Source organism: Etheostoma cragini, chromosome 19, assembly GCF_013103735.1.
Source record: "Etheostoma cragini isolate CJK2018 chromosome 19, CSU_Ecrag_1.0, whole genome shotgun sequence".
NCBI lineage: Eukaryota > Metazoa > Chordata > Actinopteri > Perciformes > Percidae > Etheostoma > Etheostoma cragini.
The window spans coordinates 14,094,049-14,114,568 of NC_048425.1; the positions used below are offsets into that span (position 1 = coordinate 14,094,049).

The 20,520-nt window shown below is 42.3% G+C and overlaps 1 protein-coding gene across 45 annotated transcripts in view; it reads left to right on the forward strand.

The window, feature by feature from the left end:
• Positions 1-20,520, forward strand: part of LOC117934721 (receptor-type tyrosine-protein phosphatase delta-like) — a 362,606-nt gene that overhangs the window by 270,615 nt on the left and 71,471 nt on the right. For all 45 annotated transcript variants that reach the window (XM_034856605.1, XM_034856642.1, XM_034856639.1 and 42 more), the window contains one exon: positions 977-1,162. In XM_034856605.1, coding sequence (XP_034712496.1) covers positions 1,060-1,162 — 103 coding nt within the window. In that variant the 5' untranslated portion in view covers positions 977-1,059. The remainder of the gene's footprint in view (positions 1-976; positions 1,163-20,520) is intronic.

Genomic DNA, 20,520 nt, shown 5'->3' on the forward strand with positions numbered 1-20,520 from the left:
AACCGATCCAGTGAGTGCTGAAGGTCACAGACCGATGATGCCATCAGGACCACATCATCTGCAAAAAGCAGCGATGCAGAGCCGGTCTGCAGCTAATACTAGCTCGCTGTATCACATTGATTTTCACAGCCAATGTAGTGGCCCTTCGATAAAGGGCTGAAACATGACTGGCAACACTTTGGCCACTCTGTTTTATGGATTGTATTTGTTGTTTGAGCTGCGCTTTAGAGAAAATGTGTGTGTGCTAAAGCTAAGCTAATCCATCACTTTGTATAGGCACTTAGTGCTATAAAGCAGCTACGGCTGGACTATGGATTACGTGTGGTGTAAGGAGCATAAATCTGAGCTACAGATGGAATAGTTAGTGCAAGTCAAATACAGCATTTATATGCCGTATTGTACTTTAAAAACAAAAAGTCTCAAGGAAGTCCCAGCAGTCTCTTGATGGTCAAAATGTCTTCAACCCATAATTAAAGAAGTTTGAAATAGCTGTTGGTATTTCTGAATGTTTCCTGTATTTGATGGAACAGAGGCACTTTTCATGTGAAACTGATATCAACACTAATCTTTGGAAGACTTAAAATGTACTCTTATTATACAGCGTACTTAATTGGTGCTTGCGACCAAAGCTGTGAAGACAAAATCTTATTAGTCCACCCTTTCATCTGTGTGGTTTCTCTCTCTCTCTCTCTCGCTCTCTATCGCTCTCTATCGCTCTCCCTCTCATGCACACGTGCACACGCGTTGTGTGAAGTGACTATTCCATTTAGAGAACTGTCAGAACATACCCCGTGAGCACATCAGCCTCTTCCTATCCTCTGTCAGCTCCAGCTGAGGCTGTGTGGGGGCATGTCAGAAATGTGCAGGGATAGATAAAACCCGTGGAGCCAAACAGCTTTGTTTCATTCAGTCCCTCACTCTCTTTTCTCTCCTTTTTTCCTCCCTCCCTCTCCCCATCCCTCCTTGCCTTGCATAGGCTGTGAATACCCTGCATCTGAGAAATCAGACCAGACTGACTCACAGGGCTCTGTGAGCCAGCGCCACCGAGGCTGCCAAAGCATGCTGGTGCCAAGCTGTCCCACCATGCACAGAGCCAGACCCACGCTGCTGCTGCCGCTGCTGCTTGTCCTGGGTCTGTTCCTCCACCTCGCCGACGCTCAAAGTAAGTGGACCGTTGGCCTTCATATGGGCCTCAAGTGTTCTGTCCTGCAGGGTTGGGGGTGGGTTGGGATTGGTTTTGTCCTTTTTTATTTATTTATTGATCAGACACATTAATACTTCATGTAGCACACATCCAACTTAAATCAATAGTTAATGAAATAAATGAAACTTCTCAATGAAATAGACATGCTGGTTTGTTCTATGGTGAGAGTACTGATACACTGGAGAGATAGTACCACGACCAATAGGAGAAAATAGTGGCATTATTAAAAAAAAAAATTCTAATACACAATACAATTCGGTTAGGTTGAAGGAAATTAGGGTTTTATGACTAGTTTAAATCATTGGGGAAAATACAGAATATGTATCAGTTCTATGGTATAGAAAAATACAAAATGTAAATTCTCTTTCCACTCAAATACTTCACAGAATGTGCAGAGTCCGAGTTCATGATGTGTACATATGAGAAGATTTTGTGACATTTCAACTAGTTTGGAAACAAGTTGTGGTCCAACATGCAACATCTGCAACACCAGTGAGACGTGAAAAACATTTTAAACTGCCTTTTTAAAAAATTGGGGGAGGATGAGGTGTATTTTAATGAATGAAACAAGGTCATTTAAAAAGAAAGGTTGTTTTGTTTAAACAGTTTTGGCCATGTCATACACATATTATTCCAAGCAGAGTACTGAACATGTCTGAAGTGATCCTGTATCACTCTCTCACTCACACACACACACACACACACACACACACACACACACACACAACGGGAGACCACCAAACTATCAAAATGTGTTCAAGTCCCTATTTTCCAGCTCCCTTTTCCTGCCATACGGACTATCATGTGAACCAGTAATGCTTCGGCTTCAGCTGAGAATCTCATCATGAGAAGTTATTGAAATTGAGTTACTTGACATCAAGACACCTGGCCATTGATGTGTGACAACAGTTTTCAAACCTCATTGAGCTCTGGTCCTGCACCCAAGCACCCCCCTCTCCCACCCTCTCTTTTTTTACACTAAGATCCATGAATCATTAGCTTCTGGATTCACAGAGGGATGAATAAAAGTTTTATTGCTCCCTTTGCAACGACTGAAATCCTCTCAGTTCAGCTGCATATCTCTGACTGAAGGGATCATTCACCCAAGGTCATATACAACAAAGCCAAGCAAAGTGAAATTGATGGGCTAGATTCGCAACTTTGTGCTTGAGAAATGGTCCCTGCAATCTGTTCTAATGCGTTTTATTTTTCTTCTCTGCCTCCCCGCCACATATGTCTCACAGCGGGGAAGAGGCAAGTGGAGAAATGTATCCTCCGTTTATCCCCCCTTTTATGTGCAGCTCCAGGATTTATTGACACAATTTAATTACGGGACCGTCCCAAAACGCCATTAACAGTCGATAAACGTTACCATCGAGGGGGCTCTTTGGAAGTTATCTTTTCAGAAACTCCCGTCTTCCACAGTCTAGTGTAAATTTACATAAAAGCATTTGATGAGGAAAACAAAAAAAGACTATTGCCAAAACCTTGCCTCAGACAACTGTCTTGTCAAACCTTCCACTCTCGCGTGTCCAGACATTCCACAGTCACATTTGAGCACACATGTAACAGAGACCTGCACAAGTGCACTCAGCAGCCCCCAAATCTTGACGCCTCTGTGCTCACTCCAACCCCCCCCCCCTATAATTTCCTTTCTTTAGCTGTCAGGCTGCGAGCAGCTGCTACCTCACAGCCTACTTAGACAGCTGTGCTGGGTCATCATTTCAAAGCCAAAACAAACTTATCAAGAGGTAGCCACAGTGGCTGTCTGTTTATGACTGAGGGGGTGTGTGGGAGTCAGGAAGGTCACGGGATGAGGTGCTTGCCCTGTCTTCAACCGAGGTACGAGCGCAAATGTCTGCTTACAGCCAGATCCACTTTAGGAAGAGCATATTAGCCCTGGGATTTATATCAGCTCCACTCTGTTCCTGCACTGCCTGATCTCCCACATGCAAATGTTTTGTTCCTCTCCTTTCCCAAGTCCCTTCTATTGTTTTTCTTTCCAATCGCTCTCCTGCCAATTTTCTCTTCATTTCTTATTTGGGCTTTTTCTTTCTAATGTGTTTCCGCTTGCGTCTTTGTCCTAGCCGCACTGTCCCCCGATGCTGTTTGGAAGCAGTGCAATAGCCCCTTCCAGCGACTGAGCAGCTCCTTCATTTCCTCTACTGTGCTGCGGTGTATGCATACCCAGCCCAGACACTCTGGAACTCTGTCTCCCAGAGGACCAGAAAGACTTCCATTAGGGGGTAGTCTACTCCAGACTCACCCCCAGCATCAAAACCCGGGTAGGATTTCTGAAGGGAAAACTGCCCTCTGTTGGTGCTCTGGATTCATTTGGGTGTGAGCTTGCCTCCGGCTGTGGTGGATGTGGGCCACGTGAGAGCAGAAAATGGCTGAGTCGGCCTGCTCAACAGATGGCACGATCCTCGGAGCCAGGCCTGCTCGCCACCCTACACAGTAGACACTGCAGCCCCCTCTCAATGTAAAATGCCAATCAGGCCCCTGAACAAACACGCATTGCTGTTTAAGTGTGTTAATGGGCGTGCCACCAAATTTGATCTTCTTTCAAATGTTTCCAAGCGAGAACTGTAAGTAGCTGGGAAGAAGAGGGTGGATTTTAAAATGATCTAGAAAGGGTTGTTCATTTGGTCTGTTGGTTTGTTTTCACTCCGTCATTGTTTTGTCTTTGGCCTTCCCTCTCTGTTGCTCTCGCTCGCATTCTCCTTCACCCTATCTCCCTCGCTTTTCAAATGCGGACCAATTAATTTGTGTGGCAAATTGGGCCTGGCAATAGCTTGAAAGAAGGACATAATTGTCCCTGGTGGGCCAAGGGGACAGAGCGCGAGAGGGGAAGAGCAGGGAGGCAACAAACAATTCCTCTGTTGTTTGCTCAACAGTAATGCAATAAGGAAGCATTGGAGGATGAGAGGAGAGCTGGAAGCATTTAACATCTCCACCTGGGCAGGGAGTAAGCGGGCTAAAACTGTGGGAATCCGCACTAAATAACTTGGCCGTCCATTAACTCGATTATTTTATGAGTCGGACAGTGAAATGAGGAAATAAAAAAAAAACTGGCTTTAGGAGTTAGAGTGTGTCTCAATTCAATAACTACAAAGGTTCCCAGAGGCATCATTTTGTGATTGAGCTACAGTATGCAACACATCGACCTATACTGATTAAGCTAGTGGCAGCTGAACCGCAGAAGTGCAAAGTGCTGACTGATATAGGATTTTTCTAGCCTGGTCCTACCATACTCTGGTCCATTAGCCTGGTCAGCCCAGAGCCACTGTGCTAGCCTGGCCTCCTACATACTGTCTGGTAGGACCAGGCTAACAAGATGGGAGACCGACAAGGCTTATGTTTAGCATAAGCATCGCTAACGTTAGCCTTAACTAACTCCTTAACCACTAACCTAAATTTTTATTTTTTTTTAAATCAAACTTTTCCCAAACCCTGTGGGGAGGAGGGACACAACATCATGGCCATTAACAGAACTCAACAAAGATTGTTCCTGTGCGGGCTTTAACTTCTGGATATTCAGCAGCGTTTCCAAAACGGACCGCATTTTTTTACGCCGCCATTACAGAACTCGCCGAAGGTTACCAAACCTCAACGTCATCGTTTTCAGCCACTCCCTCTGTTTGCGGATTGGACCGATACAAATTTGACCGGAGAAAACCCAGAGAATATATTGCAAACCCAGACGGAGATACTGAAGGGGAATGAAAATTGAGTGGAAGTACGTAGGGGGGCGGAGCCAGGCAAGGATTTTTTTCCCCCTCAGTGAACAAATACATATAAGAAAATACAGTAGTATGCTTAGTGAAATATTCCAAGAGACATCTGCTCCCAAACACCACCGCACTTACTACCCCATGCTGTGTTGGGCCATGGCAAACCCTGGGCCTAATAGTGTTTTAATTGATTCAACGTCGTTGCTGCTGGAAGGCATGGTGAGTCCTCAGCACGCTCCTTTTAACATGTCGAATGAGTATTGACTGGCCCCTCCAGCCTCTCTAAACATTAAGATGTTACCACCCAAACCTCATTTCTCTCACTGATATATTACAACCAGCCACACACGCATGCACTCACAACATCTACATGCATCCAAGTATGTGCAAATCCTTTTGAGCAAGTAATCAAAGGTAAAGCTGCTGTCTAGCGACGTGACACTTCTTTTGAGCCCTTTCAGTGTGGGCCAAGCAAAGCTGGGGTCAAAATGACTCACAATTTAATGCAACATGAAGATTTAAAATGCTTGTCAAAGAACCACAGGAGAGAAGTTCTTTTTTTTTTCTTTGACACTTGAATTCGACTCTCGCGCTGTTTTTATGTGAAGAATGCGTTTCCCATATGTAGGCACAAGTTACACATTTATGAGTGTGCAATGCTCTACGAGGAGCAATTTGTTTAGCAGTACCGCAGTAACAATTCAACAGCATCTGCCTGTGTTAAAGTTGTTTCTAGTGTTTTGTGGTTGGAATGCAGATGATCATTCTGATGAGTAGTGGTGTTTTTATATTTGTATATGAAGAAGATGCCTGTTAGGATCCCCTCGTAGCAAGTCCGAAAGCAAATGATACTCTATTTCCCAGATGACATCAGGCTGTGTGTGCTTTATACTTGCCTAGCCTAATATAAATTATTGTAAAATAGTGTTGTATTTGCATATGAGCTTCCGGGCTGCTCTGAAATTAGCATTTTTACAACAGCTCAAATTAAATCCCTCTGCTTAATTTGCCTGCATGTTAATTTGATTTAAATTGAGTCTATTCCATTCGCTCTTACACTCATACCCACAGCACTAACATACAAACCACACACACACACACACACACACAATAAATGCACAGAGCTGCAGCCTATATCACACCCCTCTGCCCCTCTCCCACACATTAAATTAGTAACAAAACACACACACACACACACACACACGCACACCCACCCACACACACCCTACATGGTAGAATATACAATGACATTAAAGCAAGGGGAGAACTGAAGTTGTACTAACTTTAAATCTCTGTATCTCCACCCAGTCTACCAACTCGTTAATCATTCTGCCGGACACTGCTCAAGTGGAAATCTCATTGTTGGCTCCACTCGTTCATTTCAAAACGTGACTTACTACAGTATGCCTTTAAAAACTGCATCGACATCCACATCCACAGGAGGAGAAAGTGTGCATTGTGTTGGCACTTGAAAAAAAGAGTGGTGAAAACACCTTTGCTGTGTTTGCCAGCACTTAATTACCATTTAGTGGTTTGGATGAAGACCTTGTGACAAGACTGGGGATCTGAGATAAAACAATGTTATCTGTGCCATGCAAGATGCGTCTTGCTTGCAGGTTAAACTAAATGAGTAAGAAGTCATTATCATTTTCTGTTGAAAAAATATGACTCCTTGTCAACAATGTGCTGTGCAATTATGCTTAAAGGTTGTATCAGGCCCGTTATTAACTCCATGAATGCCGATTTATCTGGCAGCTATGCCCAAGTGTATTATTTAAGGCCATTAGCCTCATCTATGGATTGCAGTCATTTTTCCTCACACTTAGAGCACAGAATCACACAAAAGCCAAGCAATTTTCATCACACTCCTGACCCACCCACTCTCAAGAAAAGCAGATAATCACATACAATATGGAGATGTTGTACAGGCTAGCCCCCAGCCACTAACGCTATGTCTAAGTGCACTTATGTCTCTGAGACACATTGACTTAAAAATGGTAGGGCAATTTAACCATGCTGTACCATTCGTGTCACAGAGTGGCAATATTGACAGAACAAAAGCATGTGAATCCAAATTGTGAAGCCATTGCATTGGCAAGGAGTGGCAATCAACACACAACAACAAACAGAATCCATTGCCCCAAATCCATTTATTTAAATACCTTGATTTTAAATGACTTTGTCTATCATACTGTCGTATACAACAGTCACCTTTGTATCTGTCTTTTAAGGTGCCACAAAAACAATAGAGAACCACGTTAACGCAGTGCACCAGACTAGGTTTCCATTTATACAGAGAGTCTCTTTCTCTCTCTCTCTCACACACTCTCACAAAGGGTACCTTGTAGCATGCCTTTGAAGCTGGGATCAGCCGGAGAGCTGAGCACAATGCCAGCTGTTTTGCATCTGCTGGGCTTACACTTGGCATTATCCTGGCCTTGCTGACATATGTACTAAATCTGATCACCCTTCATACGCTATGCCAGTTAACTGTATAACAATGCAGGTGTTTCGTGACATTGCCCCAGTGACAGTGCAATTAAAAGATTGATGCTGTAGCTGCAGTAATGGGATTACTGGACCAGTCATGTCTGAAATACATCAGCGTTGCTTGCACAGATGATGTTTCACTGCAGTGTGCACAATGAAGAGCTGGGGTACATATCATCTTCACATGGAGAAAAAGACAGGAAAGTCGTTCTAAAATATACACTGGAGGCTGAAAGATGATGACTTACTGTAAGATGTTTTTATGGTCATAGTGAGAGTGCTAACGACAAAATTTACATTCGACTCTTGAACACAAAAATACGGAGTCCAAACGGCACTGTGTTAATGGATCACGTCCAAAATATTCAAGATCATAACATTATGTAAATTGTGGAGACTGTCGGATGGCCTTATTTGCATTAGTGCATTAATGGTAATTTATCTACCGACTCTGGATTGACTCATTAAGCACTTTCTGCATACCGCTACCCCAGAATAAATGGTCATTTAATGCAGGTTTAGCTAAAGCATGACCTTGCCTGCTTTACCTTCACGGCTTAGTAATCGCCCCCGATTGATTATCAACACCCTGTGGTTTTAAAAGCACATAGCATTGACGAAGTTGGAAATCCAAGAACCTTTTGTTCCAATACCATGCAAAACGGGTAACAGTTAAAATTGTAAGGAGTCAAGAGGTTGACAGAGCTTGAATGACGTCAGGAATTATTTGTCCTTTTATTACTTATTCATTATGAAAGAGCCATCTGGATATTGTTGAATGTATCACTTTGTTTAAGTGAGAAAGATCTTACAATCTGCCTGTGTGTGTTTGGAGGGAGATATTGTGTTTTTGTGCACTTTTGTAGTACATCACAGCGAAGTTATAAAAGCACTTTTGAATAATCTGCCTCAGAATTTGTGTGTGTGTGTGTGTGTGTGTGTTTTGCTTGAGCTAGTGTGGGTAACACCTGGCCCTAGGCTGGAGCTTTGGTCTCACTCCAGGGGTCCTAAGAGTGCGACACATTGCAGTGATCTCGGCGCAGCACATTTGTGTGCCTGTGGGGTATGTTGAGCTTCTGCAGTGGCGTTAATGGTCTAAACCATTCATCTCCATGAAGTGCTTTGGGGCAATGTTTCAGTCCCAGCCAGCAAGCTTACATCCCCACCTTCTTACCTAAAGCACTCGCCGATGCTTGACGCCGATTGGGAATCTTTATGCCCTAAACTCCTCTTGTCACAGTTGATTTACATTCAGTGGAGTGATGGAGTGTGTGTCCGTCTTTGTCACCTAATACTCTCTCTCCCACAACATCTATCACTATTTTCTGTCACTCCGCCCTACCACTTGTTTGTTCGCTTGCTCACTCATTAACTCACTGGCGTGCGCACTTCTTCACACACCGGCCGACTTACGCACGCTCCCTCTTTGGCTTCTCTGCACCACCAAGTGAGTCATGCCAGTCGAGGAGCTGAGATTTATTGTGACACACGGCTTTAGTGTGGTTTATTAGTTATGGCAAATGAGAGTGAAAGCCTCCATTGAGAGGCGAAATGCTCTCACGCCACGGCCAGACCCATAGGCTTTCCCAGTTGAAACTGAGCCAAGCTCTTGTTTCTAATGACACAGCGCTCTAAGTGCCCATCCCATCACGCTGAAGAACATGGAATATGCATTCTCACACACATACATTCACACACAATTACCGAAGGCTCCCTGGACATTTATGGGGCATTTATACAGCATCCATCATAACATCCATGAGCAGTCTGTTTCCCCTTAGCTTTAATACTCCCTTGGTGCAGGCTTTCATGTCATTCATCATTCTCTCATCAACTAATTAATTACCAGAATCCCCTCCATCACTTGAGTCATGATGAAGGATATTTCAAGTTAAGATGTAGATAAATCAAGTACCACAGCAAGGAACAATGGAATCCGGAGTGGCCATTTACCTCGAAAGGACCTCATCTCAGGTCCCAGGTCCTCCCTCTCTCCAAATCTTTAGAGCAAACACACAGCCTGACATATTCACCACAAACTTTTAGTCCTCTCAGGGTTGATCTTACTCAATCCCTACGCAGTCATCTGTTAATCCACTCATCTCTCCACTTCTATTTCTCCCTCAGTCTAATAGTTAGTACACAGGAGCACGGATGGGGGAAGAGGGGAAAACGTGTTGAGCAGACTCGATGATGTCAGGATTTATGCCTACATGGATTTCTTTAAGTACACCTTCCAAATAAGATTTTTCCACTCTCCTCCTCATGCCCCTTGGAGCGAGGGAAGAAATGATCAGAGAGTCTCAAAGACATTCTCCTGCCTGGGTAAGACATTTCCCACCACATGAGCTGCTGCCTCTCATTACATGGCACAATTTAATTGGCTGTGCTTTCCCCCTGTTGTGATTATTCATGGAGAGATGTCCGCAGAAAGTATAAGCTGTCGTTTTGCCATTAAGTCCCACGGGGACAGCCTTATTTGTGTCTTTGGCCAATTTATGCCAACTCGAGTGGGAGGAGAATAGGAACGCCCAGGGGACATTAGTCAGTAACAGGTAGCAAAGTGCTACTGAAAGGCCTGCTTAAACTTGATGAGATGCATGTTGTACGCAAATTTACTTTATTCTGCAGCAAATACAGGGTTTTCTGAAATCTCAATCTCAAGGAACTTATTTGCCTTTGAATGCACATAAGGAATAATAATGCAGTAATGTGCACAACCACGCATGCTGGAAGTCCATTTTACTGTTCACGCTCCCACACATGCAGTATCCGATACGTACATATGCTAGCAGCAGTGCACATTAACTCATATTCATAGTCTGCACTGTATACATGTACACAAATAGTGTTCTTTTCTCCACACACACACACACACACACACACACACACACAAACACACTAATGGAACCAAGAGATGGAAAATATGGCATATCTGTAATAATATTATTTCATTCTCCATTACTGCCAAAGAGCACCACTGAGCAGAAGGTCTGGAAAATCCCCTTTGACAAATGCTAAAAATAACCGTATTTGGTGATGTCTCTTCAGTAATGTGGTGTAGGTACAATATTCAAACAACTTTGTTTCCAGGGAAGACTGCCACAGTACTTGGTGACACCTTAAAAATAAAATAATGAATACAATACAAATAAAGTATAGAGAAGGGGTCAGATTCACAGTCAGAGTGGAAACTGCCACAGACGTGGAATCCCAAAACACCACAGCACACAGAGACAAGGAGCAGGAAAATGGAAAAGTAAGGGAAACAGGAGAGAAAGATTTAGAGAAGAACTGAAAGACCGGATGGATTGACTTTCAAAGTCATTCAAACCAGATGAAGAGATGAAGGAAAAGGCAAAGCTGAAATGAGTTACAGGGATTTATTTTATGTTTCTTCACTGCTTAGTCACAACTCTTTTTCTTTTGCAAAGCTCCAAGATAATTTCCGAAAAGAAATCCTGGAGCCTGGAACTTCAATCCTACAGATATCTTAAGGATCCTGATATCTTGGGAAATTATCTGAACTGTTATTTAAAGGATCTGAAATTTGGTAAGGAAAGTCAAAGGTTAACAGTTTAAAGATATAGTAAATTGGATTGATGAATGTTACCATTTGGATCTTACTTCACGTCTCTGGTCACAAAAGTAAAAGGATCAATCATTAAGTTCAACTTCAACCAACTTCTATCAAAGCTGAGAGTCCCCATTAGTCTGGCTATCACCAGACTAAGCCGAGTTTAATAGATTTGAGATTGAGCGTTGGTCTGGGGAGTCTGCTCTGTATTTTCTCTGCACAAGAGGCAGGACCAACGGGCATAGTTCAGAGGACGCTGTAATCCTTCAACCGATCAGACCAACCATCCGGGTGACGTAGAAGCGACAGCGGCATCAACGGGTTACTGCACTTCGGTGGCGTTCGGTAGCCGCTATGTTGAAGGTAAAGAAGAAGTTGCTTGGTTGCTTCTCTCTTGTCATCGTGTTCAACCCGCCAGTAGCGCGCCAGTTACATAAGCCATTTTGTGATTGGTTTCTGCAAAATTGTGAACTGAAGCAGGAGAATTAAACGTGCATATTTCCAGACCGGGATGCAGGGAGAAATCAAATCACCGGCAGAGTGGGCGGAGTTTACCCAGTCACAGTCAACATTACAAGGGCTACATGAATTAAGTGAGTTTTTTTTTATTGGTGTGCAAAAAGGGAAGCCCTCTGGCTTTTGGTATTATAGCGAATGGAAACTGAAGCATTATAGGGGGAAAATGAAAGAATGATGCAGGTTAATAGTGCCGGCCAGGAAGATAAAGTGAGCTGAAAATGCAATCTTGTGTTAAAATCATAATCCATCGCGGCAGACAGTAAGGCAGTAAGTGGTGAAAATAACCCAGGTCAAGACAACTTAGTGGCAATCAATTGGTTGCATAGTAACTAAAGTGATTCAGGGATGGAGATGGGAGTCATAACTATAGCAACAAAAAAAGCAAAACAGAACCACGAGAGGGTGTTCTTATCTCAAGATGACTGCTATCTTGTGGAAGACAGCCACTTTTGTTTTGACAAGCCTCATTGTGTGGTGTCTTTGAAATGCACAAGAGCCTGTTACACAGCATTCATTTTGTTTCATCACTCGCACACAGGCTTGACTGACATTATTTGAGATAGTTCGTTTCAGGTGCAATGAGAGTAATTATACCGGCTGCATTGAGAACAATGACAGTACCAATAGAAAAGTATGCAATATTATTGAAAATGATAAAATATTACAGCAACATGTTAATAAAAGAAATAAATAGACCTATTTATGTATGATGCATAGCCCAATTTCACCAGTGCATCACTTTTGCGTCATGTAGCTTTTGAGCTTTGCTAGTAATCGACAATCGACATCGAGTAGCAGCCGACTGTAATGAACAAAGAGTCATACCTTTGGTCAAGGTTGCTTTGGGAAACAGAATGAGAGAAAAACATTTGGGTTTGAGTCAGTCGATAAGAAAAAAAAAAATCAAAGTCACAGTGGCACTAAAACTTGTAGATCACCCAAGGCAGAGTTACAACAACCGCAGGAGAGAGGAACGTTTTTTTCATCTTTGCCATATCTAATCGTTTTTATTCATTCCTTAACATATTCAGTTACAGTAGAGTCAGTGTCCAGCAGTAACAGTCCCTTGGCCATGCATGCAGGGAAGCCCTACTGTTCCCAGCTGCCCTTACACAGGGCAGATCTATCCAGCCGGTCACTGCTCTACATCTGTACAAGTTCTGGAAATATTGATTAGGTGATAATTAAATTGTCCATTCCAGCTTGATATGGATTAATAATTGCCCACTAATGCCCGTCTGACATTTTGCTGTATTGACTCGATACTATTTGCAGCAGGGCACCGATAATTATGACGCGTGGCATTTTTCATTTTGTCCTCTAATGAGACCAATCAGAGTTGGCTCGACATTTGCCCAAGAATTAGAAAGGAGTGAAAGTAGGTAAGAAGGAAGGATAGATTTTCTCCTATAGGACCCATTATTCAATGCTTTGGGCCTTATCACAGAGATATTTCCTTGTCTTACAGGTGCATTTCTCCTCTTGGATTCATCATGTCTTGATGTGTAATTAGTGCTTTGTCAGGATAAGGATAAACTGTCATTCTGTGTTGGTCCAAATCACATAAGGAGGACAAGCAACATCACCACTAGGAGTACTATAAATACAGAGATGAGAAGGTGGCATGGGCATGATGCCACATCACTGCTTCGACTTCCTCACTGCCATCTGTGTGTGTTCCTCCTCTGGCATTCTCACAAAGGCCTTTTGGGCTTTTTTCTCCTTTGTCCCTGTTTGCTAGGTTTAATTAGGTTATTTACTTGAGCCTCACCTCCCAGTGTTTCATTACAGTGGGGCATTGCAGATAGGGCTGCACAAAGGGCAGGGGCAAGATAAAAAGTTAGGACAAAAGATGATGAATGTCGTGAGTGCGGACCGGAATGCAATCTGGCCGCCACGATGCAGAGATGCTCTAATGGCTTCCCAGCAAGGAAGGGGAAAGGCACTGTCAAGATGGCAACGTGATAAATGGTGCCAGAATGGCTGTTAGGACTGTGGGCAAGACAAAGAAAAAGAAAAGCGTCATGAAAGGAGGAAAAAAAACGAAGATGACCACAAAATGGAATCTAATTAATCTGGACTTGGTTCCCCCTCGTGACAAATTGAGCGCAGAAGAAGAAGGGAAAGAGAAATTGTTTTTTGGGGACGTGTTCGGCCTTACCATTCCACTTTCCTCCCAGGTTGAAAAGGCAATGGGACGTATGGGTTCTGACAATGCTCCTGCACCTGTGGAATGATTAATGACAGCGGACTCGCCTTACATGCTGCAGAGTGAAAATATCGGCTCCAAAAGCACACCAAGGAGAACCCTGCTGTAAATATAATTATTCTGCTATTTACTGCAACATTACACAAATGTATGTTTGAGAGGAAAACAATAATCTTTGTGGACCTTTTCTGTTTCCACTTAAGTATATAATGCATATTTTACTGTACTACATTAATTCCCAATTGGTTTCTAAATGGTAGAATGGACCCCTAGCACGTGGGATTCATTTACACTGTATTACAATAGTATACAGTAAATACTGACAATAGTGTACATAATCAACAGAACAAAAGTGTCCGTGGAAACTAATTTAAATGCCACATTGTCAAACGCTGGAACCAACTGCCTCGCCATCGGTTTGAGTCTCGTCAAGCTGAAAAGTCAGTAGCTTTGTGTTTCCTTCATGTGCCTTAATGTGCTAGATTTTCAACAATATTCATGAAGTTAACAATCATGCCGAGTCAATGTGCCGGCTCACTATTTAACCTTTAATCTATGGGAGAAAACGGATGAAACCATTTCTTACTGAGGACCATAGAACCCTGTGGCATTTTCTGACAATGTCATTGGCTTTTTACTCTCTCTTCCTTGCGGTTTCACTACTCCACATTAAAAGCCAATAGCCCTAGCCATTACTCATAGCAGTGCTTTTTAGAATACTGCAGATAACTGGGAAAAGGGCATTGTAGATAGATAAGTCTTTCTACTTTTACTGGGAAATATATGTCTCCAATCTAGCCGACTTATAATCAGAATGACTCCCTTCAAAAATTGCATTAACTACGCCCGCAATTGAACATACTGTATAGTCTGCACAGTATTTATATGTACATACAGTTAAGGCACTTAAAAAAACACACACAAACATTCACTCTTTCAGTAGTCTAGAGCCCATTACTTTCTGCTGGCAAACATTTGCACCCGAGGCCATCGTCTTTGTGCACCCCCGCTCTGTCAACCGAGGCTCGGTTTGGCAAAGGGTGAAAAGGACTAAGAAGAGAAGCTCAACAAACACCATCAGTCCAACGGCCACATTTCCGGTCCCCAACACCCTTTTGCCCTAAGGCTCCTTGTCTTTAGAAATCCAACCTTTTTTTTCACACTCGGACTCTGTGGCTCTATGACACAATATTCCATTAATTCAGTTGTCACAGTTGGAAAAATTTAGTATACAGTACAAGGACTTAATCACAACCCAGATTCTTATGAAACCATCAACAACTTTTATTTAGCGCCCTTTTGTTTGGCTTTTCCTTTTGTCAGTTGCTTCTCAAATATGGTCACATGGGGTTTTCTTTACTATCTTTGAGAGATTTCAACGTGGTGTGTTTCACTGCCCCGAGTGTGTTCATTTTAATCACCTCTAATGTGATGCAGATATTTCGAAGGTTGAAACAATTTAATGTTGCTTAACTACAATACAAAAAAAGTAAACTAATTTCAAAAAAGTAAGACATTATGACACTAGATACTGTGGTACATTTCCTTTCCTAACAAGTTGAGGAATATCATGAATGAATGCGCCTTAAAACGTTGGCTTGAAAGCGACTTGGAACACCCACACACTGTAAGCGGAAAGAAACATGCACACAGAGTCATCCTCTTTACACTTCTATGCATCTCCCGATAAATCATCCTTACATCCACACACGCACACATCAAGAAGGAGCCTTTCAAAAGTGATCTGAACCACTTAATTCCAGTGGATTATTTTAATTATGTCCCCTGGGGGTTGTTGTTTTTTTGCTCCTGGGGTGACATTGCACTGTTCTGGCCCTGATACCACCCGCCCTCATTTGTTTCCCCATCTGTAGCTCTTCAAAGACCCTGCCCCCCACACACACACACACACACACACACACACACACAGAACCGTTTTCTTCAGGGGTTTGCAATTAAAAATTCAAAGACCTCAACTTAGATTTACTACATGTGGTTTAGTCGGAGACATATTAATAATGTGTAGCTGACAAAAACAAGGCGCTAATGCGCTGCTAAAGCCTTATCCTGCAGTATCATATGCACTCATTTAAAGTTAAACAAACTAATTAAAAATGTAATAAAAACAGTAACGTTAAGCGTAACCATTCAAATTGTATTAATTTGGACAATTATGTGGCATTTTGACATATATCAAATGCAGTAGGCAATATTTTGACTACAATACTGTGTGGGTATTATAATTCCTAGTAATTAGTGCTTTTATTAAGCTTTGATACAATCAAAATAACCAGTAAGCCAGACAGTGACAGCATTAGGAGCATACACTGTACATGACATGCAAGAACTGAAGCTACTGCTTCAATCCTTCACTACATACTAATACTGCAAGTAAAGCTTGCAGCTGAAGGTACAGTATAACTACTGTGCAGTACCACGCTCCAGTAATCAATTCCACCCAATAGTAATGTCTGGCAGTCTTCAAAATGTTTTTGCATTTGCAATGATACTGTATTCAGACTGATCACACTCATTGTTAAGTAGAAGGAAGGTGATTTTTACCCAACAAATGTTTCAATGGCCACCATTTGTCTTCCTCTCTTTTATGTGCAATACTCTTCCCTCACTGCTGCATAAAACTAGTGGCCTGTGAAAGGTCACTTTGGTCCTTGAGTGACTGTTTGTGGTACCTCCCCTGTATGAGGATAGCCACGACTGCGGCTCGCTGCAGAGAACAGTGTGCCGAGAGATTGCTCTTTTCAGGTTTCTTAGGAACCGCATTTTAATTGTAGTTTAATATTTTTACACTGTCCATTATATTTATCCAAACGGATTAGTGAAATATTCACTGAACCATAGAATGTGAAGATTAGTGGAACGTGGAGGTAGGACGCACAATAGAAATAGGGAAATAAGAATAAAAAGGCCCTTTTCTTTTCCCCAAAAAGCTTGGTTTAGGTGCAACTTGGGTAGCTGAACTTAGGAACATTCGCAGGATATCTGAGCTGCTGAAAGGAAGCCAATTGTCATCTAGCAGGATTGCTGGAGCGTGAGCTAGTTCGCCTGTAAGCGCTTGAGAAAACAGTGCAGGGAATGTGTCACTTCTTATGGCCTGACAACTGGCATCCATCGGAAATGGCTTGGCACTACTTCTCCATAAAATTAGAGTCTGTTTAAATATACAATGTTGAATCCCTGGAATGATTTGCTACATAATCCATCTCTGCTCCTACGGAGACACATATGAGGCAAGCTTTTCCGCTCCGTGGTCGGGGGCAAAGACAACTATGTGAAGTTTATGCTATAAAGAAATAGGACAGGCTCAATCATAGTGTAATTCTCTCTTGAATACCGCCAGTCACATATCTTGCTTATTTGATTTTCCATTCCATTTTTCCCATCCATATCTTTTGATGCCTGCTTCATGTAGTGGAAAAAGCCGGCAGCTTTGTAGATTGCCATCTGCACACGCTCTCACGGTGATATTTTCTCATCAGTCTCATATAACATTGAAATCAACTGACATGTGTGATAAAAGCCTCACAATCATACAAAATCTCGCTCTCCTATTATCTACACATGTGATTACATTGGCAGTGGCATGGCCAAAGTATGTTTATCACTTTTGCCATTTCTAACATCTTTTAAAGTCTTTGCAGCCATAGCATGACAAGTATTGGCCATTTTGCTGCAGCACTGCCATTTAATGAATCGTTCCATTGCCTAGTGGATAACAGAATGAATGAATGGCTCTGTGTTAGTGGCTGCTACTGCCTATCCTATCAGATAATTAACTTTTTGCAAATAGACTGCGCTGACTACCAAACAGAGTAAGCCTGCACAATTAGAATTACTTATCTATGTTTCTCCTTTTTGCCCATCCAAACAAGACAAACACATCCAAATTTCATACTTCTTGCTCCAATGTTTTTTGCTCAAATGGTCACACAAAAATTGGCCCCAGATTTGTGTTTTCATGTACAAATTGAAGAAGTAATGAATGAGGCGAGACGTCTTATTGAAATTGAAGCCTCTGTATTATTTTGCATCTTCGTTCGACAACGTCTGCCCAGATGTTCAGAATTTCCTACAGGAGGGCCTAGTGTTTTCCACCGCCCTCCCTCTGCTCTTCTCTCTTTTTTCTCTGGCGGTTGGTCTCGCCCCAACAGTGGCGCAATTCAATATTGATATGTTTCCTTCTGTTTGGTTTCCACCGCAAAGGGAGGTGGGTTTTCGTGTGTCTGATTTGCCACAGCAGCGATTCAGTTCCAGCTTTTAAAGCGTTGGGGGCCGTTTGAACAAAGCCATCTGTTTGAGTGGGCCGTTTTATTAAGTGACAAACTGGATCCCTCTACCTCGCTAATGTGTCCCATGGGAGATTGTGGTAGCGTGTGTGTGTGTGTGTGTGTGTGTGTAAGAGAGAGACGCAGGAACAGATACAGAGGGTACAAGTGTTCCTCTGCAAACAAGAGACTACATCACTGATGTAGCCTTCATTGCAGAACTGAAAGGTTTTTACCTTTATGAATCTACAATGATAATTGAATACGGGGACCTTTCAGTTTCCATCTTATCCCATTAAACACAGACTAAGAAGCTCAGCACCGTTCCATAAATAACCCTTCATATTTTTTTAATGGAACCTTCCAGAATTTTCTATTGTTCCACACAACCCAATTTATTAATGTTGTTCGCCCATTTGCAATGTTCACTCCATCCAGCGAGAATATTCTAACACTCTCGAGAGTGTGTGTCTGTGTGTGTATGGTAGTTTGGGCACCTCTGGAGCTCTTTCCTGCCTTTCTCCCCAGTCTTGTCAGAGAATCTGTCAGTGTATTGAATGTGGGACAAGAGCATTAGCCATTCTTTTTGATGCTGCTGCTGCCGTCTGTGCCAAAGTGCTCTAACTCCTGCAGAGCTCTAGCCGGAAGCTGCGACCTGGCACAGCAGTGCCACTGAGCATGAGTAACACACACTTTCTTGGGTAAAGATGGTCCCACTGGAATTTGGTTTTTGCAACCTAAGTCATTGGGCTGAAATTTTGGCAAGATGAATATGCCAGTGAGCTGTGTAAGATTTTACATGCTGTAGTTTTCCTGCCTTTTAATCTGTGTTGTTACTGATACACATTTGTTTATTCACGGGAGCCTCTTGGAGGCTTATGAGTAAAATATAAGACCCTGACCCTAACGCTAAATAGACCTGCACCCCTAGTATCCGCATGCAGTCTCAATATTATGTCATTAAGCTGCATTCTTGTAAGTTCTATTGAATTAGTTTTACATAATGACCGTTATGAATTTTGCTTAGAGAGCACATTTAAGCAGTTGGGAAGGGGGGGGGGGGGATCAGTGTAGGAGAAGGCTTGTATTATGAACTTCATTATGTGTGACAAGCAGCACAATATTGATGGAAGAGCGGGCCCCCATGATTGCACTGCAATAAAACCTCTGCAGTGAATTAATGTACTATTCCTGATCCAGTAATTAACAATCATTCGGGGGCCATATCCCTTTTCAAGTAATCACTAATTGCAATAAGAATTTCAGTTTCCATTTAAGGCAAGATTACCGATGAGCATGCAATTCAAATCAGCCAACAGTTCTAATTAAGCTCCAATTCCTTTTCTTTCTTTCTGCCTTGTGAGCACATACAATGTGGAGTTTGTTTCCTCAGCATTACAAAAGACACATTTTTATCATAATGCTGCAGATAGAGAGCTGTTTAGTGCCCCAAGAAAATGGCTTATGCTTGTGTTTGTTCAATTGATTAGTATGTGGGGTTTATCTTCTCTCTTTTTTTCCACTCTTTTTTCGCATTGTTCATCTCTGTTTGTGTGTCTGCATTACTAAAGTCTGTTTTCTTTTTGGCATGGGGTCAGATGTTTCGGAACACTGTATAGACAGATAATTAATCCATAGAGAGGGTGTTGCTTTCTAAATCACACAACTGCATTCACAATCACCAGCAAACCCATTCCACCCCACCTTTTTTTATTTAAATACTATGATAATGATATTGCTGCATTGGACTTTTAGAATACTTAAAGGATTACAACATAAAGTCAACTATCCTTTGCACAGTTTTACACTCTTTCAACATTAGCCACCCCTTTCAGTCCAATTTGCCCCACATGGTGCCATTGTGACAATTCATAAATATCACAGAACTGATATTCTGGGGCTTAAAGATGTCAAATGAGGTTAATGGCATCTTTAAATGCTCCTTTCTTCCACCAGTATGTCCAAAATGGAGCAGGGTATTTGCGGACTGCCACCCAATGTGTTAGGATTAATTATCGCCCTCCACAACCCCACCTCACCCTGCAAGTTAAAGATTCAGAGAGGAAATGGCCCTTTTCATGCAAATGAAATTGAATATGTCAGTCAGTATAATTGTGAAAACCAAGCCGTCTTGGACTGGCGTCTATGCCGAATAGAGGTTCCAACTGAAAGTGGGTTTATTAATGTTCTTCTCTCCACTCTTTGATTCATGCTCTTTAATGGCTTGGCATTTCAAACTTTAGTCTATGGCGGAGCCCTGATCACTTTAAATGTTTTGGCTGTTATGAATGAAACTCAGACTCTGATCTATTTGAGAACAGAATTTAAATGCAATGTTTGGCTATGACTTAAGCCAATATCAAACAAACTTCTAATGAATGTAGATCCGCTGCTTTGAAGCCGACAATCCTCTAGGTTCATCACGACGATAGAAAAATATAATATCATTAGCCGCAGTCACACAACTCCATTTATAGTGTGTCCCTGCAACAGGTACTGTACTT